The sequence below is a fragment of the Balearica regulorum genome, chromosome 3 (assembly GCF_011004875.1).
Source record: "Balearica regulorum gibbericeps isolate bBalReg1 chromosome 3, bBalReg1.pri, whole genome shotgun sequence".
Taxonomy (NCBI): domain Eukaryota; kingdom Metazoa; phylum Chordata; class Aves; order Gruiformes; family Gruidae; genus Balearica; species Balearica regulorum.
This window is the reverse complement of record NC_046186.1, coordinates 120803248-120824389: the sequence shown is the minus strand read 5'-3', so window position 1 is coordinate 120824389 and position 21142 is coordinate 120803248. Positions and strand designations below refer to the sequence as shown.

Genomic DNA, 21142 nt, shown 5'->3' with positions numbered 1-21142 from the left:
TTATAATTGTCCACTGAAGATCACTTTTTCAACATATGGGAAAAAATCTGGTTTAGTACTGAAACTCTTAAGTGTGTTCATCTAAATTACTGTGTCTCAGAAAGTTTGCAACAACTCATAGTGTATGTCCATGATGGATATATGAAAAGTATAACATCTGAATTTAAGCTTATTTTCTTTTTCATTTTACATAACTAATATAAATTGACCTATGACTACAGGCTGTCTTGGCTATCTCTAGATCTGTGATCAGTCTACAGCAGAACTTATTTTTAGATGTGAAATATCCTTGCATCCACAAAGAGCGTGGTTATTCACTCAGTATAAATACGCCAGGGAAATAAGAAATTTTAGCGCTTTTAAGTGGTTTGCAATCATCTTTTTTCACTTTGTTGGATTTAAATCTTTTTCCAGTACTTGTGAACTCTTCAGCTGGATGAGTCTGTTTCTAATCGATCACCAATTCAGACATAGCAATGTGATCTTTAGGTTGCTATTCATGAGTCTGCTTTAATTTCAAAGTTATAACTTGAAAACCTTATACTAACTTCATTAAGGATTTCATTGGACCCAAGATGGTATCGTGGTCCCTCCTGAAATTTTGAACGTTTACACTGATTTGTAACAATCTCAGTCTGAATGGCAGATGTTTGACTTAGTGCAGCAGCAGACATTTCCTTGGATATTACTGGATTCTAGCACAAATTCATGAAGCTGGATCTCTGCAGATGCTCCTGTTACAGATTCATATTCAGAACAGAACTTAAAACTCATTAAAGCCAATAGTTTTAAGTGCATACTTCCATGTAAGCATTTGCTTATAGCACTAACAGAAACTAAAAGGAACAATAATTCCTTAATAATGTTAGAGACGTTTGGAGCAAATGAAGTTGTCTACAAATCAGGCAAAAATAAGCAGACATTGAGAATGCCAGACGATGTCTGTAACACCTAGAGATTGACAGTTGAGATCATTTCTGATGGTACTGTTTGCCAGAATCTGAGTATTTTGTGGTTTTAAATAATACTATTTACAAACCAATTGAGTCTAACTTTTTGTTTTAATTAAGAAAGTTAATTGGAAAACATCCTTAGAAATTAGGTTTTTCTCCTGACATGCTGCAAATAAACAAGTTATGTCAGAAAACAAGACAAAGATAAATGAAGGACTGTTCCAAGCTTTCAAAGAACAGAAACTGTTCAGTCCTCTAAACAAGAAAAGTACATTTCATCATCTAAATACCAACACATACATTCATATTTATATTCATTTTATTGTTATTAATTTGTTTCAATTCTTTTAATAAGAAATGCACATAAAGTAAGTGCTATTGCAAATATTTGCTTGCATTCATATCATTTTCCATTACTTCTAAATTTCCTCAGTGGTTAGTGCTGTTGAGCAACCTCAAAACCGGCAAAAAGTAATGCACACTCTTCCTGTAATTGCATCTTCTTTCAGTTTATGAGGTTTAGTGAAAAGAGATGGGGATTGCAGTGCACTTCTCCTTATCCTCTGGAAGTTCAGTATCATGATGGAGCCTTTTTTCTGGCCCAGTGAGAACTGCTTTCCTGGTAACTCTGCCATTCAGGTAGAGCCTCAGCTCTCAGGAACATGAATGCTAAGGAGCAATGTACCAAAAACGTGGGGTGGAATCTTCCTTAATTCAGTACCACTCCTAGATACCCATTTTTCTCAGCTGTTCCCGTGCTTGTGTACTTTCCTGATTTAACTGTGTTTCAGAAGTGAAAGAATTGGCCTATATCTACCCAGCACAATCAGTTGAAAATACTTTCCTATAAACCTGACAACAAAAGTGTGGGTGGATAAGGTCAAACCCAGATGCCACCTGCAGATATCCCCTTGGCGTACAACTAGAGTATTATTCTCTTCAAGGCCGGAAAGGGCTGGAATTGAGACAGAAAGGCTGGGTGGTCCCCCAAATTTAATGTGCCAAGAAAGAGTTCCAACCTATTGTGCTCTTGGTTCCTCAGGCTGGAGATGAAAACCACAGTTAAGCCATTCTGCACTTTGTAATATTGAGAAGACAAACCTCAGCACGTCTCTCCTATTTTTCGCTCATCACCTGACCTCACTTTGGCCATTTTGTCATTGCTTAGAGTAGTTGTTTTTATCATCCTCAGAATTAGGTGGTAAGTCTAGACATAGTCCACCAGCTGAGTCAATAACACACTGGGTTCGTAGCTAATTTTTCAGGCTTATTTGCTGTTTGCAACAGGAAATCCATGATTTTAATTAGCAATAAATAGGAAATAGTCTGCTGTGAATTGATCTTAAACAGGTACTGCTATACTAAATTAGTTCAAAATAAGCAGGATTTTCCATTGAGCAAATTGATATTAAGGCATCTTGAGTTTATCAGCAGTAGCTACATTACCTGTCTGAGGCTAACTTTGGTTTCAGAAAAGAACGAAGCTGAAAAATCTGTTCTTACACACAAACTAATGAGCTTAACATAGAGTACTGAGCACAGGGACAGAAGGGACTTCCCCCAGTTAGTCATTTGAAGAACTAATTGGCGTATGTATTACATCTTACAAAATAAATAGAGGTAATAACAATTTGTTAAAAAATAACAATTTTTGTTTATTTCACGATAATTTAATGTTTAATGAAATTTTGGGAGATGACATTTTCTCGATACGGTGTTTGAGTAAAAGATCTTTTTATCTGACACTTCATTAGGAAAAGGATTTGGATTTTGAACATTCTTAGGAAGTAAATCTCCTTTTACTGCAGGGAAAGCTGTGCAATCTGCTATATTTAACACAGAGAAGGCGCTAAAATTGCCTAAGCTATCATGCTAGCTCTGTAAGACCAGACTACACTATTGCTTTCAGATTCTAATAGTATTAAAATTTGAACTAATAACTTATTTTTCGTACAATTTTGCAGATGGGAGAGTTGAGACCTTAGCAGTGAAATGACTTACAGAAAAGTTGCCAAGGAAATCAGTTTGTCAGATAAGAGGACTAAACTATTTCATTTGTATGAGGTGTTGAATCAATGAGACATCCATTTGCCTGATGCTTATCTCAATTTCACTGGCATTTGCTCATAATCATTTCAGAGATGTTATTGGCATCACTTTGTATGTGATATGTACTGGTGTGATTTAGAATGACATTTTGGGATAGGAGAAGAATTTTCTTTAATATGCAGTCTTCCAAATTTGAGTATCATTTACAGAAAAGCAATTTCTGTCTTACCATCAAGATCAGAGGACTTGGTCCTTTACATCCCCTAAAGATAATTTACTTACAAAATCCATGTATTAACACTTTACACTTTAAAACAATCGAATAATGTGGTACATTTGCTAAATTGGGGCAACGAGTAGGTTTCACTGAAAAGCTTTTGGACTTTACTCTCTTTGACCTGTTTACTATAAGGACAGAGGGAAAACTGATCGCAGAATACTGCTGCAGGCTGTGTTCTTACAGAAATAACTTAACTAGGTTAGCTGATGCTTAACTAGGCATCAGACAAGTAGTTCCAGTTTTGGGTACTATGTACGTTATTTTAAAATTATGCATTGTGCAGACAGAAAGCTATTTTTAAGATGGACCTAAGCTGATTTCTCTTAGTTTTATGGTTCAACTCAGAGAACAGAGGTCCTTCCCAGTCCTTGTTATGTTCTTACACATATACATATATATACACATCTTTGTAACGCTTGAATTTTAAAGGATGAGTGAGAATTCAGCATTGCTTAACATGAAATATTGAGGTACTGAATCTATATCAAAGGAATATTTGAATGTGTGATCTATACAAAGTCTTTACGAGAGGAAAAGTGTCCTCAGTAACATAGATTCTTGCATAAAGTCTTTGACAGCCTCGTACTCTCCTATGATATAACAGATTTTGTGAACACTAATGGTTTTCTGTATAGGAGCCGTGGTACTCAAACAAGAATCCAGCTTTACGGTAATGGGACCATTATAGGACAAGTAAAAAGGCTTCATTATCATGTAAGAAAGAAGTTAGTAGTTCCAAAAGCTCTTGGTGGCCATCTCACCACGGCCAGTGAAAGAACTCTTGACTTCAGTTATTTTAGTGCTTACTGAATAACAACAAAAAATTATTCTGCCTAGTAGAAATACAATATACTTCTATATTTACTTTCTTTGTTTAGACCACTCCCCGTGGTACTCTAAGGCTCTTTGATTCTTTCATCCCCTTTAATTAACTGGATTGGAAGGCATTCTTTCATAACTGCTGATGAACCCTAAAATAATCCCTCGCTGACCTGCTGTTCTGGATTAGCTATTGCAATACCGATTCCCTTAGCATTTCCATTTTTGAAGTAATTTTACTTCTTTGTGATGAGTAGTTGATTCATAGGGATTGCCTGACTACCTCTCAGACTAAGGTAATTTGCCAAATGCATCCATGGTGTGAGGAGTGAACTTTTAATGTACTCTGACTGATAGCAGTAGCAAAATTCAGATTGACTTCAGTGGAGCAAGCCCACGTCCTATATAAGTAAGTATTGGAGACTTTCAATTTAAGTCATCGACTAAGACATTCACAGAATCTTGTTGGCCTCGTTACTGCAGTGCATTAACTATTCATGCTTGACCAAGGGAACACGGGCTCTGGATAAGAGAGTCCAGAACTGGGCTTTTTGTGTCTACGGGTCATTTATTATATTAATGGAAGTATGTTTCTGAGAAATAAATCCCATTCGTTTGATCTTTGTCTAGCTTGCAAGCTAATAAATGTTATTCTATATACGGTAAAGGTGGTAGATATAATGTTTTGTACCTACAGAACTTCAGTGATACTCTGCCTGGACCTTGTGTTGAGGTTTGGTTTGGGGTTGGGTTTTTTTGAGATGAAAAATATACATTCCGACTTAATGTTTTGGCATTTATGGAACTGCTGTGTAATAGTACTTGATTTTTAAAAAGGTTACAACTAAAGTAATCAATAGGAAGCAGGAATGAAAATGTACTTTTCTTGCCCAGGACAAGAAATAGGAGTGCATATGAAGACTCTTGCTGCAGTGGCATTTTGTACGTGTAACTTAAGTGTGAAATTGCATAGTGATGGGTTTCACTCCAATTGTTGTTAAACCAGTGATTTTCACTAGCATGCAGTAGAATTAATGTGAATTGGTTTTACTGTTTCACTTAGTGAGATCAAAGCTAGGACCATTCTCTTCCTCCTGCATTTCTTCCTCTGTCTGTCTACTTCACAGTCAGCCTCGGATCAATTAATAAGCAAACCTACATGTGCGTTGTCTTTGTGAAAGGGATGGGGAGCATCTTTTCTGATCCAAGGAAGATGAGAATATCGTAAGATTTCACAGCTTCCAAAATATGACTACAAGTTGCTACCTTAAATGTTTTTTGTACTGTTTCTGTGTTGCCATGAGCTAGATTTTGTCCTAAGTGTGTGTTTGTGCAACCTTGCTGTAGATTACACCCATGGGAAAGCATACCCTCTATCCTTTCTTTTCCTTTTTTGCTTGGCTTTGCAATTCAATCTTCTGTTTGTAAATATCTATATAAAGAACACTCTTATGTAAAACACATCTGGCACATTGTTTTGAAGATGAACTCTACAACACACAACACAGCTGGAAACAGATTTTGAAAAGGAGTGATGGTTTAGTAATTTAGGCCAGAGCTTCTTCCATAAAGACCAAGATGCTTTTGCCTGGTCCATAGATTAAATAATGGACAATATTTACCGTTTGCCAGATGGCTTGGTTTTTTTCCCCCACTTTAGTGGCCAGTGAGCACTGCTCGCTTCTTAGTCAGCTGGCCAGAATTTCAGCAGAAATATGTCCCCCCAGTTGCCACTAGTGCAGAGGTGTCCTTTAGCCAGCTGAACCATTGATAAGAGCAATATAGTACAGAAACAGGAGGAGGAGCGAGGCATGAATGTTTGATTTCTAAAAATCTTAAGTCATTTGGGTTTCAGCATTGCTTAAAACTTTTCCATTTCCCCTCATACTGCTTTTAAAATTCTCTTCTTCTTTCTTTAACATGGTGATTTTTTGCTTCTGTGGTCTCGGAAAACACTGTAAGTGTTGGCAGAGCCAACAGCAACACAAGTGAGTTGCTGAGTAACCGAGAGGGGTGTGAATTATTAAGAGAACTAAATGATGTGCTGTGAGGAAGCCCTTGCCGATAAGCAGTATTCCCTTTTTCTTTTCCTTGATACAATACACTTTGCTTCACTGTATTTTTAAAGGTTCATAAAAGATAAAGAATACGGTCATATTAACATTTGATTAGAGGTCTTAGGTCAGGACAACTTCTTGTGGTGAATGACCAGGTTCTGTGGCACATTTCTATGCGCTAGCAAGGATATAAATCTGAACTAATTGTTGCAGTAGTTCTTTATGGTAACTTCACAATAAATGAGAACACAACACAGCTTTTCATGACAGCTTAGAAACCAGAAATATAAAATGCAGCCTTTTTTGTGGCTCTTTGCACAAGTGAGGACACATTCAGGACCATCAGATAAACCAGAATATATTAAACTTCAATATTTTAAAAGCTTAAACTTGCACTGGATTGAGTTCTGGACTTTGTGATGTCTGGTGTCTCCAGAAAACTGCTGGGAAACCAGCATTAGGTGGACATTGACTTTGAATAGCAGATAGTGCTTTAACACTTCCCCCTGTCATTAGTGTTCTTCTGCAGTCTAGTTCCCATGTGTGTCTTCTCTATAATGTTGTCTCAGCACTAATAAAAGCAATAGATATTTGGCTGCTTAGTTATGATTTGGGAAAGTATACTTATTTTCTGTGTTGTATTATCTATGCTTTAGAGATTTCACAAAAAGCTGCTTAATGCACTGTCTGTACATACAAAAAGGTACTTCTCACACTAGAATCAAGAAGTTGCTTGGGGATTTTAAAGACCAGGTAATTATGACAACTACAGTCGTGACCATCAGAATAGAAAAGAGCTTGGAATTCGGTATTTGTTTTAATCCCTGTGTTTCTCTCTGACTTTCTCTTTCTTATGCTGCAAGACAATGCCTGGAGCTCCAAAACTAGCGAGCACCCCTGTGGTAAATATGTGTGCGTAATATATAATATATGTCTGCTACACTAGCGTCATTTGGATCGGGAGTATCCTAATGGTGCAAGTGCACAGACTATATTGTGAAAAGTTCTATAAACAACATAGGTTTTGAGTGGTGTGTACCTACTTACAGCTAAATAGTTGTATCTTGTAACCTTCTAATTTCCTGTCACTGTGGAATTCATGCTATCCAGATATCTCTGTTACTTTCAGTGGACTGTGTTTTGATAAATAATTAAAGGGAAAATCCTCAGTTTGATTAAGTAGAGGGGTTTTTGCTATCATTGTTGGATGTTGCTTTTTTTTGAAATGTTTAACTTATTTTGAGCCTGATGGTCATCCTCCAGGTAGGTAAAATCTGCACGTTTGCAAATGCGTGCCTACTTTGCACACCCAAATCCTGGTGTGTGAGCGCTAGCCCATACGTACCTGCAGTCACCTGCATGCAAAGTAGACGCGCATTTTCACAAACCAAGATGTGTACTGTACCAGGGAAGCTGGCTCAAAACAGTGCCAAAAGTAAGGACAAGTAATACTGTGGCACAAACTAAGGAATTTAGCAAGAGGATGCTTTGTAGTGTTTTCCAAGAGTGGTTTTAAGGGAATTTCTAATCAAATCTTAACCTGCCTTCAGTAGTTACAAGTCTCATTGAAGTAACTAGGCCAACATCCACAGTAACAAAATGTTTGTGTGCTGCAAGCATATATGTAATTTTGTAAAAATTGCCAATTTTAAGTAAGGCACTTTATCTGATTTGTCTGTCAGTGGGATCACAAAACCACTGAAGAATACAGATCAAAGGGACAGAAAAATGAAGTGCATCAGGAGAAGTGATAAGGAGCTATGCAAAACAAAGTAGCTTTCTTTTTTCACTTTACATTTCACCTTCTTGCTGCTACATTTTTTTCTGCTACAAACTGTCACCTTCTGCTTCCTCAGCTAATATTTTAGATTCATTTTGCATGTCAAAATGGTGCAAGCTACCACAATCACTGGCACCCATTTCCTGACCATCTTATACCCAACACGTTTCTTATAACACCGTCTGTGTCAGTGTTAATGCAGTAGTTTGAGAGCTCACTGCTACAAAGGTGAGAAAGAGTTCAAGGAGAAAATAAATAGAAGTGTTTCATTCATTTGTTGCAACACAATATAAGAAGGTGGCATAAGTTCTCTTATACAGAATTTCAATCAAATGCAGCCACGTTGTTAGCTAATTTATTTTTTTTGCCTGCCATTGTGACTCAATTAGAAGGCATTTATGAATCTGCATGAAAGTAAAATGAGGACACAGTGCTCAAACGTATTGTTCTGCTGCTTCACCCATTACCAAGGAAGTGACTGAATAATTATATTCAGTTTAAGAAAATGCTTTGAGAGGAAGTGTTTTGTAAAAAAACATTTGAAGTACTACTTCAGTTATTAAGCTATTTAATGTTTAAATATTGAGAAACTTTATTTTGTGCTATAGTCTATTTCTTTTTAAAGATTTCAATTTTCATTTGTAGCAAACCTGACAGCTTAAGACAAAATACAGTTTACCTCAGTGAACTTGCGCACAATTGTTCTAGCGCTGACTCTCGCCTAGTATCACCATATTACACTGGATGCCGTTACAGCTCGGGCTCCTGGACAATGTAAATACAATACTGTCTTGGATACCTGACAGAGTGTAAAGTATCTGATGTGGGAAGTGTCAAGATTTTAGTGGCACCATCTGTATCATGAAAGAGCTGTGATTTATCTTCTACAAACAGCACCAAGTTCAGCAATATACTCATGCAATTACTATCCATATGAATCAGTAAATCACTTAATACTGAAATAACACTTATTGTAAAACAAGACAGTTACCACAATAATTTAACACAACAGAGAATGAAACATACTGCAGCCACTTGAAAACGGCATGGCAATGTTGTTTAAAGACTGCACTTAGCAAGAACAAAAAAGTCACTTCCCCCCCCCCCCCCAATTCCTGGCTATAATTTTGTAGCTGTCTTCTAGTAACTGCACAGACTGAAAACCTTGGGTCTTTTTGGTTGTTGCTGGATTACCTTCAGGACCTCTCTGATCCAGAGCTTAGACCTCTTCAAGAGAGAGAGTTTAAGTTCAGGGTGATCAGAGTGGTACGTGATGAACCACCGCTATCCCAGTGAGTCGGCTCTTAGCAGCACCTAGCTGCCTGCAGCACGTCAGGGTCTTCTAGGCTGACGGGACAATCTGAAAATCCTGCTGCTCTTTTGAAGGATCAAACAGAAGTTTCAGTTCCAGAGGTAAACACCAACTCAGGACGAAGGCAAGTGAACAGTAGTAACATCTCCAACAGCAGCCTGCTGTCCCATACCTTGTCCTGCTCAGGCACTCGTGCAAGGCCGACTCAAAGGGAATAGGGTGTCTGGTGAAAGACTGGCACCGCTCCTGCGTAAGAACTTGGTGATGTCCTTGAAGGTTCTCCATCCAAACTGCACTGAGTTGATGGGATTAGGCATGGTTGCAGTCTAAGGCCTTCCTGCTGCAATGGCCGGAGGTATTTCTTCAAGCACATACTTCAGGTGGCATGGCTGATGCTCATTTTTTCCTTCAGAGACATGCTTCTTTCCCCTCCTCGCCCTCCCCAGAAAAAAGTGACACTTCTTGCGATGTGCATAAGCTGCAACTTCAACTAAACCCCAATTACCCACATAACACGGTTGAAACATTGTCCTCTTTCAGTATGGAGTGACAGGTGGTGATAAATAGCCTGGTTTCTCTGACTAACATGTACCTAGTCAAATATTAATGAGCCAGCACACAGAAGCATGAAGTAATCTTTTGTTTTTCATTAAGTGCATAGATTAAAGAGATGTTATTTTACTGTAATGCACAGAATTATGTCATTTCAGCTTAGAGTAATTGTTAATCACATCAAATTGAAATGATCCTTGGTTTTGTTTTAAAGAGCATAGAAGAACAAGAAGTAGAGGAAAAACAGAAGTAGAAATGGAATATGAGACTATAGTGAAAGTGAGTGAAACATTCCCCTTTTTATCTAGTAATGCTAATGTTGTTTTCATTTTACATGTCAAAACTAAGTCAGGAGCGTCCACAATTTACTGCCTGGTGGTTCTTCTCAAATCTTTGAGCAATTATACTCCTGATTATTATCTGCTAGCTGCATAACATATGCTGCCACTGGCCATTACATCCTTTTTATAGCGGGAAATCAATTTGTGGCTTCTTCAAATCATACCCCACCCCATTGTCTCCCTCCCTGTTTTCCTTATTGCTGCTTTTGCCCCACCTCAGTGCAGCGGTCAGGGGCTGTGTGTAATTATACAGGCTTGCTTTCCACAGCCCTTTGGGTCATCAGAATATCCTCTGTTCTCTGCTCACAGTAGCTGCAGTACTCTCAGATCAGAAAACCAGGCACTAAGAAATGTCTCTCTGAAGAGGTAAAGAAGATTGATGGGGGGGGGCGGGGGGAGGATGCGGGGGTAGGAACTGAGAGCATCTGAACATATTGGTGTGAGCTGGGGAAAGGTGTTGAAGGTAGGAATTTTGGGTACCTCTGAAGATTAAGCTTACCAAGCAGATAAATTAAGGATTTGTCATCTGGGACACCAGAGTATGGGATAAAGAAAGGATTAACCAGGGCATCAGAGCACGAGGAAAAATTGGGGGACAAAGAGAAAGGATTTATGAATGTGAATCAGTAAAACAGGATTAGTGAAGCCTAAGGGGGAAGATTTAGAGGCAAGAGAGTGAGTTTTTCAGGGAGGAAGAAGGGAACAGAAGACAACTGGGAAAAGGCAGGCAAAGCCTGGAAGAAAGATGAAAGTAGATTAAAGTAAAAGAGTTTTTTTCATTGTTTTATGGAAGGGCTGATGATTAGAACATTCTGATAGAATGAGGTATTATTTCAGGGGTATCTCTGCTATCAGGAGACATGATTATGTATAAGCAAAGTTCCTGAAACTTCCTGTAAATACAGTCATGCCAGGAGATCTTGAACTTTCACTGTCAAGGGGGGTAGCAACAATCCGCACACCTTTGTCACCGAATCAGTAAATCCTGCTTGCTTTGTATTTTTATTTAATATTTCACCTTCTGCTGCTTTCTTCTGGAATGCTTTGATACGCTTTGCTTTTCTTTGAGGAGAGAACCTCCATGGCTTCTCAGTGAGGTCTGTATTTGGTACCAAAACTTGCCTTTCTGCTGCAGTTAGCCGGATGCAAAGGGGTTTGGTTAATTGCCAGGCAGGCAGTGTTTGCTTTTCGGTGTGCCTGGGCTCAACTCGTGTGCAGGAGTAAAAGGAGCCTTCTTAAGAGAGCTCCAGCTCCTCCTTGCTACGGAACATCCCTCTGTGGCTTTTCACCTTCCCACACAAGGCCTTAACAGTTGTTCTGTAATTCATAGTCCTTCCTAATGACAAGGCGGCTCAGTTTTTGGGACTAGTCCTCTTCCAGTCTGTGTGATGCCAGTACCAGTGTTAGCAGTGATGAAAGCGTATGTTTGCTGGGAACGCTGTTCAGCGCCCTGGTTGGCATCACTGTGGTGGTTCCTTGTGCCTTATCCCCCGGTTGTTATACCAGCCGGTCCAGGGGTTTGTGTGTGTGTGGTTTTTAACTGCTTATCATGTATACGTCTACGGACATGCACTGGCAAGAAAGGAGGAACCAACTCTGTGTTTGATCTGTGCCTTGCACAGTACAGAAGGACTTCTATACTTTACTGAAAGACAAACACTAAGTAAGTTTGGCTACTTTATAAAGTATGACTATAACTTGATTTGTCAGGCTTCTTTGCTGTGAATCACCTGTCTCTGCCCACACAGACACCGACATCTTCTTCATGGATCTACACATATCATTACATGCTTATGGTTTATTTTAATGTTTTTATTGTTGCAAAATAAGCGATTGTTTTTTTCAAACACTTGTTAAAAATAACACAATTCTAAATATTGTTTAGTTCTCTCATTGTGGTAAGGTTAGAGATTAAAACTGCTAGGTGGGGCCTTGAGTTCATGAATGTTGTTTTCCTCTTGGACACAGGCAAGGCAACTAAAAATGTAGGTTTCCTGAGCAAAATAGTTGTGACAAAAGAAAGTAGAGCCCATAATAAATATGTTGGCACCCTGACAGTATTCAAAAGAGTGACTTACTGAAGATGGCAAAATTAAATTGGCAATTGCTCACTAGGGAACTGGGATTTCTTTGCTGTTTGTGTTTAAGTGTCATGAGAATATTGATTTCTCTTCCTGAGGGATGTTCTGTCTTCCTTTCCTGAAAAGCAGGAGGATAAGAATAGAGCTGAGCTGCCTTGAAACAACTCAGTGAACATCTGAAAAACCAGAAGTACTCGTTTTAACTCTATTCTTGTCATACATTTTTAACAATATGAGGCCAACTTCATGTCACCTGCCTGGGTCAAATTAGGTTATCTAGGAGAATGTTGGGGAAGTAGGCAATCCAATTATTCCCACAGAGCTATAAGGAAATGAGGTCTCAGAGAAGAACGTCTTGTGATGTCATGTAACCATTTATGACGCCACTGGAGTTATTCTATCCTTTGCTTTGTCCTACTGTCAGGACTTCAGCTTTGTAGACTGTGTAAAGAGAATGGTATTAGGGGAAAGTAGGCACGGTGCAATTACCATTCAGTGTACCCTACCGGTGTGGGAAAATTGGGAAACAAAATGGATTAGCACTGAGTACGCAAGGAGCTCCCAACTGGAGTGAAGTAATCCATCGCCCCAAGGTTTACCTCGTTCCACAGCAAATATGAGAATGATGGGAGGAAGCTTTTTTTTCCTTCCACTCCTTGCTGCAGCCACCAGGCAAGGCATTTTGAATGCTTTGAAGTACCTGGATAGGAGGGGGGCAGACTGCGTGGAAGGAGAGAGTCAAGTTTTCCTGCAGGCAATAGAGGAGTATCTCAGCTCTCACGCCCATGTAAGAGACCACTGGCTTTGGGCTGAACAAAACTAATGACCTTAGAGAATATTTCTATGCAGGAGAGGCCTATAATCCTTCTAAGCCGTGATAATAGCTCTGCAGAAATCTAGAGAAATGACCTAAATTTACAACTTCATTCAGGAACTGTCTGAAGCCACTAGTGACTAAATGTTAGTCATCTATAGGAGGAACTTCCATTTAGTTAAGAGTTATGTTTGTCAACAGTAGAAACCTAAGGTAAATTTTTTGAGACAGAATAAGAGAATGTAGACTTACAAGTCTTCTCTGAACGCAGCTCTTTTTATTCCATGCAAAATGGCTTTTCCACTAGGACATTTTGGCTGAGTAGGGATGGCTCATGAGAGCTCTAGAAAGTAGGACCTAAAAGCTACTGCTACCCTTTCCTCATCCTTTAAGCTGTGTTTCAAACAAACACTAAAGTGCATGATAGAATTTTTCAGCGGGGCTTCATCCATATGTGGGTGTTGTCCAGAATCAAGCTGGCATTTTTTCTAAACCTGGATTTTTTAAAGTCTTTTAATAGCTTTTAAACACAACCAGAATTCTGCGCAGTGCAATGTCAGCCTCCATGTTTAATTACTGTATGGCCTGTGGGAATGATATTGCATGTGGTAGCTCACATTCTGACAGCTTTATTTTCACGAAGTAAGCGTTAATGCCTGAATAAAACATATGGCATGGAGCACACAGGACAAATTACTTCACAGACTGCTGATACTGAAGGTTAGTATTTCTAGAAACTGTTCGTATATATGGAATATACTGTGGTCCTTCTTGAGATTACTTATATTAGTATATTTTAGAAGTACCTGTTTGGATCAGAGTTTTATTCTGCAGGGTGTTACAGAGGACAGTGAGATCTCAGTGTAATATTTCCACTCTTAAAATGGTCCTTTCTGCTGAAAATTCTGCAGGTTCAGTTTTCAAAGCAGAGCTCCAGTTTCAGGAATCAGTAATGGCCTTGGTGGCAATTAAATCCTTCCCTGTTCTTTTAGTAATATACCTTGTACCTCATAGCTTGGCTGCTGCTGAAGTTGAGGTGTGATAGATGTATGAGCCTGTAATGCTAAGTAGCATGGAAATTGTAGAACCTCCTGGGAGCGATAACTCGCTGTCAGTCTTTTTCTCAGGGAATCATTGTAATTCTGAGCAGGGGCGCACGCTCTCCATGGCATAATGGAATAAATTCTGCAGTAACTTCTCCCAAATTCTGTGTCAGTGTTAACATCTCTTGGCCTGGAGTATACCCTTCATTCCCATTTGTATTCAGACAGACACTACTGTGGCTTACACTTGAAAATACTAATTGGTTGAAAATTAATTCAATTTTTAAAATTATTACTTGGCTTTTTTACTTTTTAAGTGATTTTTTTTTTTTTTTTAAAGACTGAGGTTAATTGCTTGTAATACCAGCTGCCCTTTAATGGTTGCAACTCCCTCAGAAGCAGATTTAGTTCAGTGATATAAACCATGTTTGAGGATTTTACATAGGCCAAGGTTCTCTCTATTGGCTGCTGCAGGAATTGACATAGTGTGAAAAAGCAACAAGCCTGCTTACAAGTCCAGATCTTTTATGTGAAATAGGTGTCTGTTTTCCCGTCCTAACACCAGGAAAGTAGAGAGTACATATTGTAAATACGAATCTTGCTTGCTAAGAAGTTGAAGTATTCTGTGCCCTGCTGTATTCCTTTTCGAAAAGTTTTCTGAGCAAGTAAGCAAGCTTCGCCACTCAGTCTTTCCAGTGTGACCATCTGTTACAGGTGTCCACTACAACACTGTCCATTTTCATACCCAATTCTGTCATTGCCCAGAGACTTTCAGCAGGTCCCTCTCTTACAAAATGCTGGAGATCAGGAAAAAATAAAGATCTTTGATAAATATCTCACCAAAGACCCTTTTTGTACCTGTCCTCCCTGAACAAACTATGTCTTTTGTCTGAATATTTCAGTAACATGAATTTTTTTACAAAATCTGCCTTCCTGTCAGTGAAGTCATTATTTTGATTAACTTAGAAATAATCAGATGCCTTCTCTTTTTCCCCTGTTGTGTGAGTATATGAATCCACAAGCACACAGGCATGTCATAAGAGCATTGACTCAGTATTCACCCTTGTTTCCCTCCTATAATAATTTATGAATATTAGCAAGAGCACTTTTTAAATAAATATGCATATAATAGAGAATATTGTTAGTGTCTTTTAAGAGAGTCGTATATGGAGTGCAGGATACTGACACTAGGAAATCTCACAGTGGCTAGGCTGAACGTTAAAGGGAATACCTTTTATTTGTGCATAGAACTGTAAACCATGATTGTCTGAGGATAAAAAGAGCTGTATTACACACAGAAAGTTGACTGCCCAATGCTCTGCCTTTTCTCATTTAAATGTACAATTAAGCGTAGGATACAGGGCACAGTAAGGTGGAACAGCTCTGTAACTGCTGGTGTAGCATGCAGAGAAGACTGACAGCGAGCTGCTGCAGTTCGTCTGACTTGAAAGAAGCATCACTCTCAGGTATGATTACCTCCATCAGGCATGCTTTTCCACAGAATATTTCAGCTGCTTTGTTTCTAATTTCTAAGGCAGGAAGACACCATTCCCGAGATCTGTTTGAATCAGCTGAATGTTATCTTTGACTCCTCATTCCTGCTGCAGGCCTAGAGGATTTGGGAAAAAACACCTCTCAATTAATGGCTGCACTTTTTAAAATAATCCCGCTTCCCATCATCGCTGCCGCTGAGGACAGCAGCTGCACGCAGCAGCTGTGACTGATGTGGCAGTCCATGCTGTGTGCCTCTGACAGATGCCAGCATGAACCAGCTATAATGGTACAAATGCCAAATTGTAGTTTCAGTGTATCAGTGAAGCAAAATAAGACCAGACAAGAGAAATTGAGTTGTCCTAAGACCTGTTCTGCAAAGCCAGCAAGACATAAAAGAGCGTATTGAAGCCGCCTTTGAGAGCCTAGAGCCTTAACAGCAGGAGAAAGAGGAACTAAAAACGGTGTCTTCTCCTGATGTATAGACCAGATGTTCCTCTGCAGCCAGCCTCCCTTCAACTTCTTACAGAGTAACTAAACTATTTTAAGCCATCCACATTTACCTTGCATTTGTAAATAGTCCCATTGCAGAATCTTCTTAATCAGTTATCCTTTGATTATGTATGTTGCTGTCTTTCCTTTGCATTAATCACTGGAGTTCTTCCTTTTTTGTCTGAAAACAGTCATACCGTGCGATCGGAAAATGAATGCAACACTGCAAATTAAACACGTGGATAACAGCTTGTGGCTTTGGTAATCTGTGTTAACATGTGATGAGAGAGAACAGTAAACTGAGAAAGAGTTCTCCTGTGAATTCAGTGCCCCCATTATCTCTCCTTCTTTATCCGAAGGGCTGAGGAAACCTTTTTTGTTAGCCAAGACAGCTTGGTGCTTTGGCTTAATTTTCATTGCATAATTTTAAATACAGATTGTGTCTACAGTGCTGCAATTAATGGATAGCCTAAAGACTTATTATTTCAAACTAATTGATATGTAAGAAAGTTTAAATAACATAAGTGATAAGAAATTTTTAGGAATAACTTCTGTAACTAACTCAGAATAATCTTTTTACTGTTATATAGAGTAGCAGATGACTTAGTTATTCACTCACCATCACTAAATCTAATGCCCGTATGTATTTCTATAGTTCTAAATACATTTACATGAGATGGAGAAAAGATGACATTTTCTAGTCCTTGTTGTAAAAACTATTTTTGCAAGTTAATAATCTCATTCATTTCTGATACTCACCTACCATCATTTGGAATAGTCCCAAGATTCAAGATAAATTTCTGTTATCCTCAACAAAAACGTGTACCTAGACATATTTTAAATAGAGCTTTAAACCAAGCAGCCAATGCTTTTAAAGTATTCTTTTTGTTTCCTCAAAGAACTTGATCGCTTATGAAAGGTATTTATTTTTCTAGTGTTCATTAAACTTATCTTCAACTAGATTGTGATCAGAATTGGCATCACGGAATAGACTGTAAAGTTGTAAGACCTCTCAAGAACTTTTTAATGCTTTTGGAAGATGTCAAGTACTGAAGTAATAATAAACTACTGATAGAGCATTAAAAAGATAAGTTCTTATAATGGAAAGAGGTTTTGTTCTACTGCCAATTTTTTTTTTCCTTAAATAAGATTTCACATGGTACAAAACTTTTTCAAGATAGAAGCTACCCATAGTGATACACAGAAGTGAAATCAGATTAAAACCAAATCGGACCTCTAAGGAGATCATGGTATACATTTTGATGGCATGCCTCTCAGTGGAAAAAAAAGCAAAGGGCTTAGTGAAGTTCCATGAGATTCATCTCAGTTCAGGCTTGACCTTTTGGTGAACTAAACTTGGATGAACGGTATTAGCTTCAGAAGGAGAAAAGCTGAGGACCAAATCCAGCATGCACTGATGTCAATAGAAAAGCTCACCCTCCCTGTAGTAGGCTTGAGATCCGGATGAGGGCCCCAGTGCGACCTCCGCGTGCGGTGGCCCACTGAGATCAGTGGGGATGGGAGGTACCAAAGGAGCTGAAGTGGTTCTAAGTTGCAGGATCTTTTATTTCCCTGTCTCGGCTGGCTTCTAGGGAATTTGCATTTCCCTTTTCCTGGCAACAGGAAGGTCTCACCACAAAACCCAACTGTGCTGTTGGCAATATCAGTAAGAGATCTGTTCAAGAGGACTTTAAGATGTCCAACTGCATGGCAAGATGAAAAGCATACCATAGTGCAGACTAAAACATGCAAGTGCTATGAGACTTACGTTTTCTATCACCATAGCTCACTGAACATATGCCACCAGACTTGAGAAGAGCTGACCTCAGGATCTGTGCTGGCTGGCTGGGCTGCAGCATGCTCAGGGTGGGAGTCCTTCACCCATACTAAGCATTAAGAGAGCAGAACACCTTCAGAGGTTTCCTTTCTTCACGGAGCTCAGGTGCTCAACAGAAACCCAGATCAGGTTGTATGCAAAGAGAGAGAAAGGTGGGCAGGTCTGGATGTAAATATGGCGTCTGACGACCTGTGCGGGATTATTTATCTCTACCTGTCTGTTGAAGCAGGGTTGGATTTTCAGCAGCGCCCTGGCCCTGTTTCCTAGAGTCTTACATGCTTTGCAGCTTCCTTAAATTGCTAAGACGAGACAGCTGAAAATCCTGAACCTCTGAAACACGGCTTTTGCACTTCTCCTTTGTGAGTCACATTACCTTCAGCTCTCTGTTTGGGAAGGAGTATGCACTTCATGCCATTTTGTGCCAGTGGTTTCTTCATTTGACTTGGTTAGTTTGTGCCTGTACTTATATGGATCCAGTACTGTAGATCCAAAATCCATTGAAGTCAATCACTGTCTTCTTGTAGACTTAAGTGAACTTTGGGTATGCCCTTTAACAGCCATGAGTTCAAGCTACTCAGCTCAGCAGTGGGACAGGCTTTGTGTTGTTTATCTAGCTTTATGAAGTTACCTTTTATGACAATTTTTGCATTGCGGGATGCTTGCTGAACATCATTGAAATAAAGTTTTCTGCATGGGTCATTTAAACTTGATGGGTAATTAGAGAGTTGCCTGAATTTGCGGTAGTCAGCATTAATATGACCTTTGAAAAAAAAGTTTAAATAAAAAACAACTGAACTGAAATATTAATCCCTTGAACTTAATCATGAGGATGGCTCCATTAACCTCCCATTGCACAGTACTACTTAACCCAGTAATAGCAGTACAGACAAGAGGAGGAGGGCTTTTTCCTTTTAAGTTCATTGTGGTATTGGGAAGTAAAAATCTTCAGGCTATTTTTAATTAGGTTGAACCTCTGGGCAGTGCTGCTCTTACATTAAGCTATAAAGTTTTCAAGAGTTGCAGTTAAAATTCCACACTAATTTTGCTTCTCAAGTCAAAAAAAAAAAAAAAAAGTGTATTGTGTAATACAGCACGAAATAACGAGAAGTAGTAGATATATAGATGGAATAATGGTGGAAGTAGAGAGATGTGAAGATAATAGTAATATATAAGCACAGAGCAGCCATAAACAGAATCAGACTCTGTAACCTTACTAGCAATGATACATCTCCATTTGATGTATTATATAATGAACATATACATCAATATATAAATTTGAATCGAGTCCCAGTCCCAACTTTTTGTCATTGTTAAACTCAGCCTCAAAACTTTCCTGACATTTGGAAGTACAAAGGCCAAAATACTGAACCATCATTTCTGGAAGATGGAAAATGAGGGACAGTAGCTCTGTCTCCGCTGTTTAACTTCTGCAGGTTCCGAGTAGGTTTTTTGCATTAGCTTGTTATGTTGGAAAATAATGGGTCGGTCATTAAATTGGCTCATCGTTTGGGGAGAGTCAATGCACGTCGCTGCTAATAGTAAAGAGGAAGCCAGATTGATGTTGTTAATGAGTTAGGAAATGTTTTGGAATAGCCTTTGTTGTTACAAGGGATTACAGAACTGCAACTACTTGAAAAGATTTTCAAAGAAACTTCTAAGGCTTTGATCTTTATTCAGAGAGTGCTTGCTTTCTAGTCTAAAAACATTCATTTTTAACAGGATATTAACAGAAGGACTGACTGCTCAGTAATTTTCCAAGCAGACTTTTCAGTGAGGCTCCATCCTGCAGAGGCTTTCTGATGTGAAGAGGTATAGTCAGTGCAAGGTAAACTTCAAAGTGCAGCATAAGGCTTTATCAGTGTGATTATTTTTTGGACTAATGATGGCTTACTTCTAAACCTCCATGCAGTTCCCTGACAATTACCAATGACATGGAAATTATAGTGAGCATGTACCTTAAGAAACACACCGTCTCAAGATACACAGACCTCACTGTATGTTAAGACCTCTTATTACTCTAAACACGCTTGAGAGTCTGGGCTGAGTAGGAAGGGCAGAGCGGGATATTGCAGTGAAAGGAGGTGCCAGACTTAATCATAGGATGACTCTGTTCCTTTTCCATTGAGTAGCACAGTGATGCAAGTAGAGAGAGACAGGGAAATAGATTATTTATTTCCTTTTCATTGTCAGATTTGAGAAGAAATCTCTGTGCTTGGAGGGAATTTTCTGCGATACTGATGGGACCTGTTAGAGATGTCCTGCCAAGAGTCAGACACAGGCGACACTATAATTATCTATTAGCAAGGTGGATGCCAGAGACTGAAAACCACTTTGTTAAACTGTATTCAGAGTTCAGTTTAGGCAAGGATCCAAAAGCCGTGGTGCAGGTTTCACCACATTTTTTTCAGATCTGTACTTCATCACCTCCTGAGCCCTCACACATGAGGTCTTAAGCACCTGAAGCTTTCATTTCTTGTCTCTCTCCTCTTTCAAAAATAGCCAGAATCTCTCGCTCTGCGGGACACCACCACTTTTAGGCAAAACACATTATACATAAAGCAGCCCCACAGATTCCAGTGCCCCCTGGAGACATCCTGCTCGGCTGCCATGGTGCTGCACAGCTCTGAGAGTCCTGCATTCTCTGGTCCACCCGGGATTTGAAATATTTCTGGAATATATTGTTGCTGTTATAACCTCAAGATGTCATTTAAAAGGAGTTTCCGAGGGACTGTTATGACCTCTTGAGCTGAGAGTTACAATACCACTACTCTTCCAAGGCCTGTGCTGTTGGACAGTCAGCTGCCTGTTTACAGCGTGCCTTGGAGGCATCATGGAAGTGGAAAAAAATCACTCGTTAGAAGGTAATGGATGACTGATTTTTTTGTTGTTTGTTTTGAAGACAGTATCCAAAATATGGATAGCACTTCATAAAAGGACCAATTAAGAAGCTCTATTTGAGCTATGTCACTAGAGTTATTTACCCTGGATTTACCCCAATAAACTAAGGGCAGTATCTGATGATAGATGAGATGTCAGTGGAGTTTCTGTAGATTTATTGCATTGAAACTGAGCAGATTCTCTTTTGCTTACAGTGAAGCTAACTTACTCCAATGATAATAAAAAAAGAGCAGAATCTAGCCTGAAAATGTTATACATGCTCATAGAGAGATTTTTTTTTTCCCATTCATGCTAGCTCAAATTATCCTTATTCATATGCATCATGAGATGCATAGGTCACATA

General features: G+C 39.0%; 1 protein-coding gene across 5 annotated transcripts in view; it reads left to right on the top strand.

The window, feature by feature from the left end:
* The window catches only part of PLCB1 (phospholipase C beta 1), a 398789-nt gene that overhangs the window by 365173 nt on the left and 12474 nt on the right, over window positions 1-21142 (top strand). For 3 of the 5 annotated variants that reach the window (XM_075749808.1, XM_075749805.1, XM_075749806.1), the window contains exon 32: window positions 10017-10081. The exons of the other annotated variants lie outside the window; for them this stretch is intronic. In XM_075749808.1, coding sequence (XP_075605923.1) covers window positions 10017-10055 — 39 coding nt within the window. In that variant the 3' untranslated portion in view covers window positions 10056-10081. The remainder of the gene's footprint in view (window positions 1-10016; window positions 10082-21142) is intronic. 5 annotated transcript variants of the gene reach the window in all.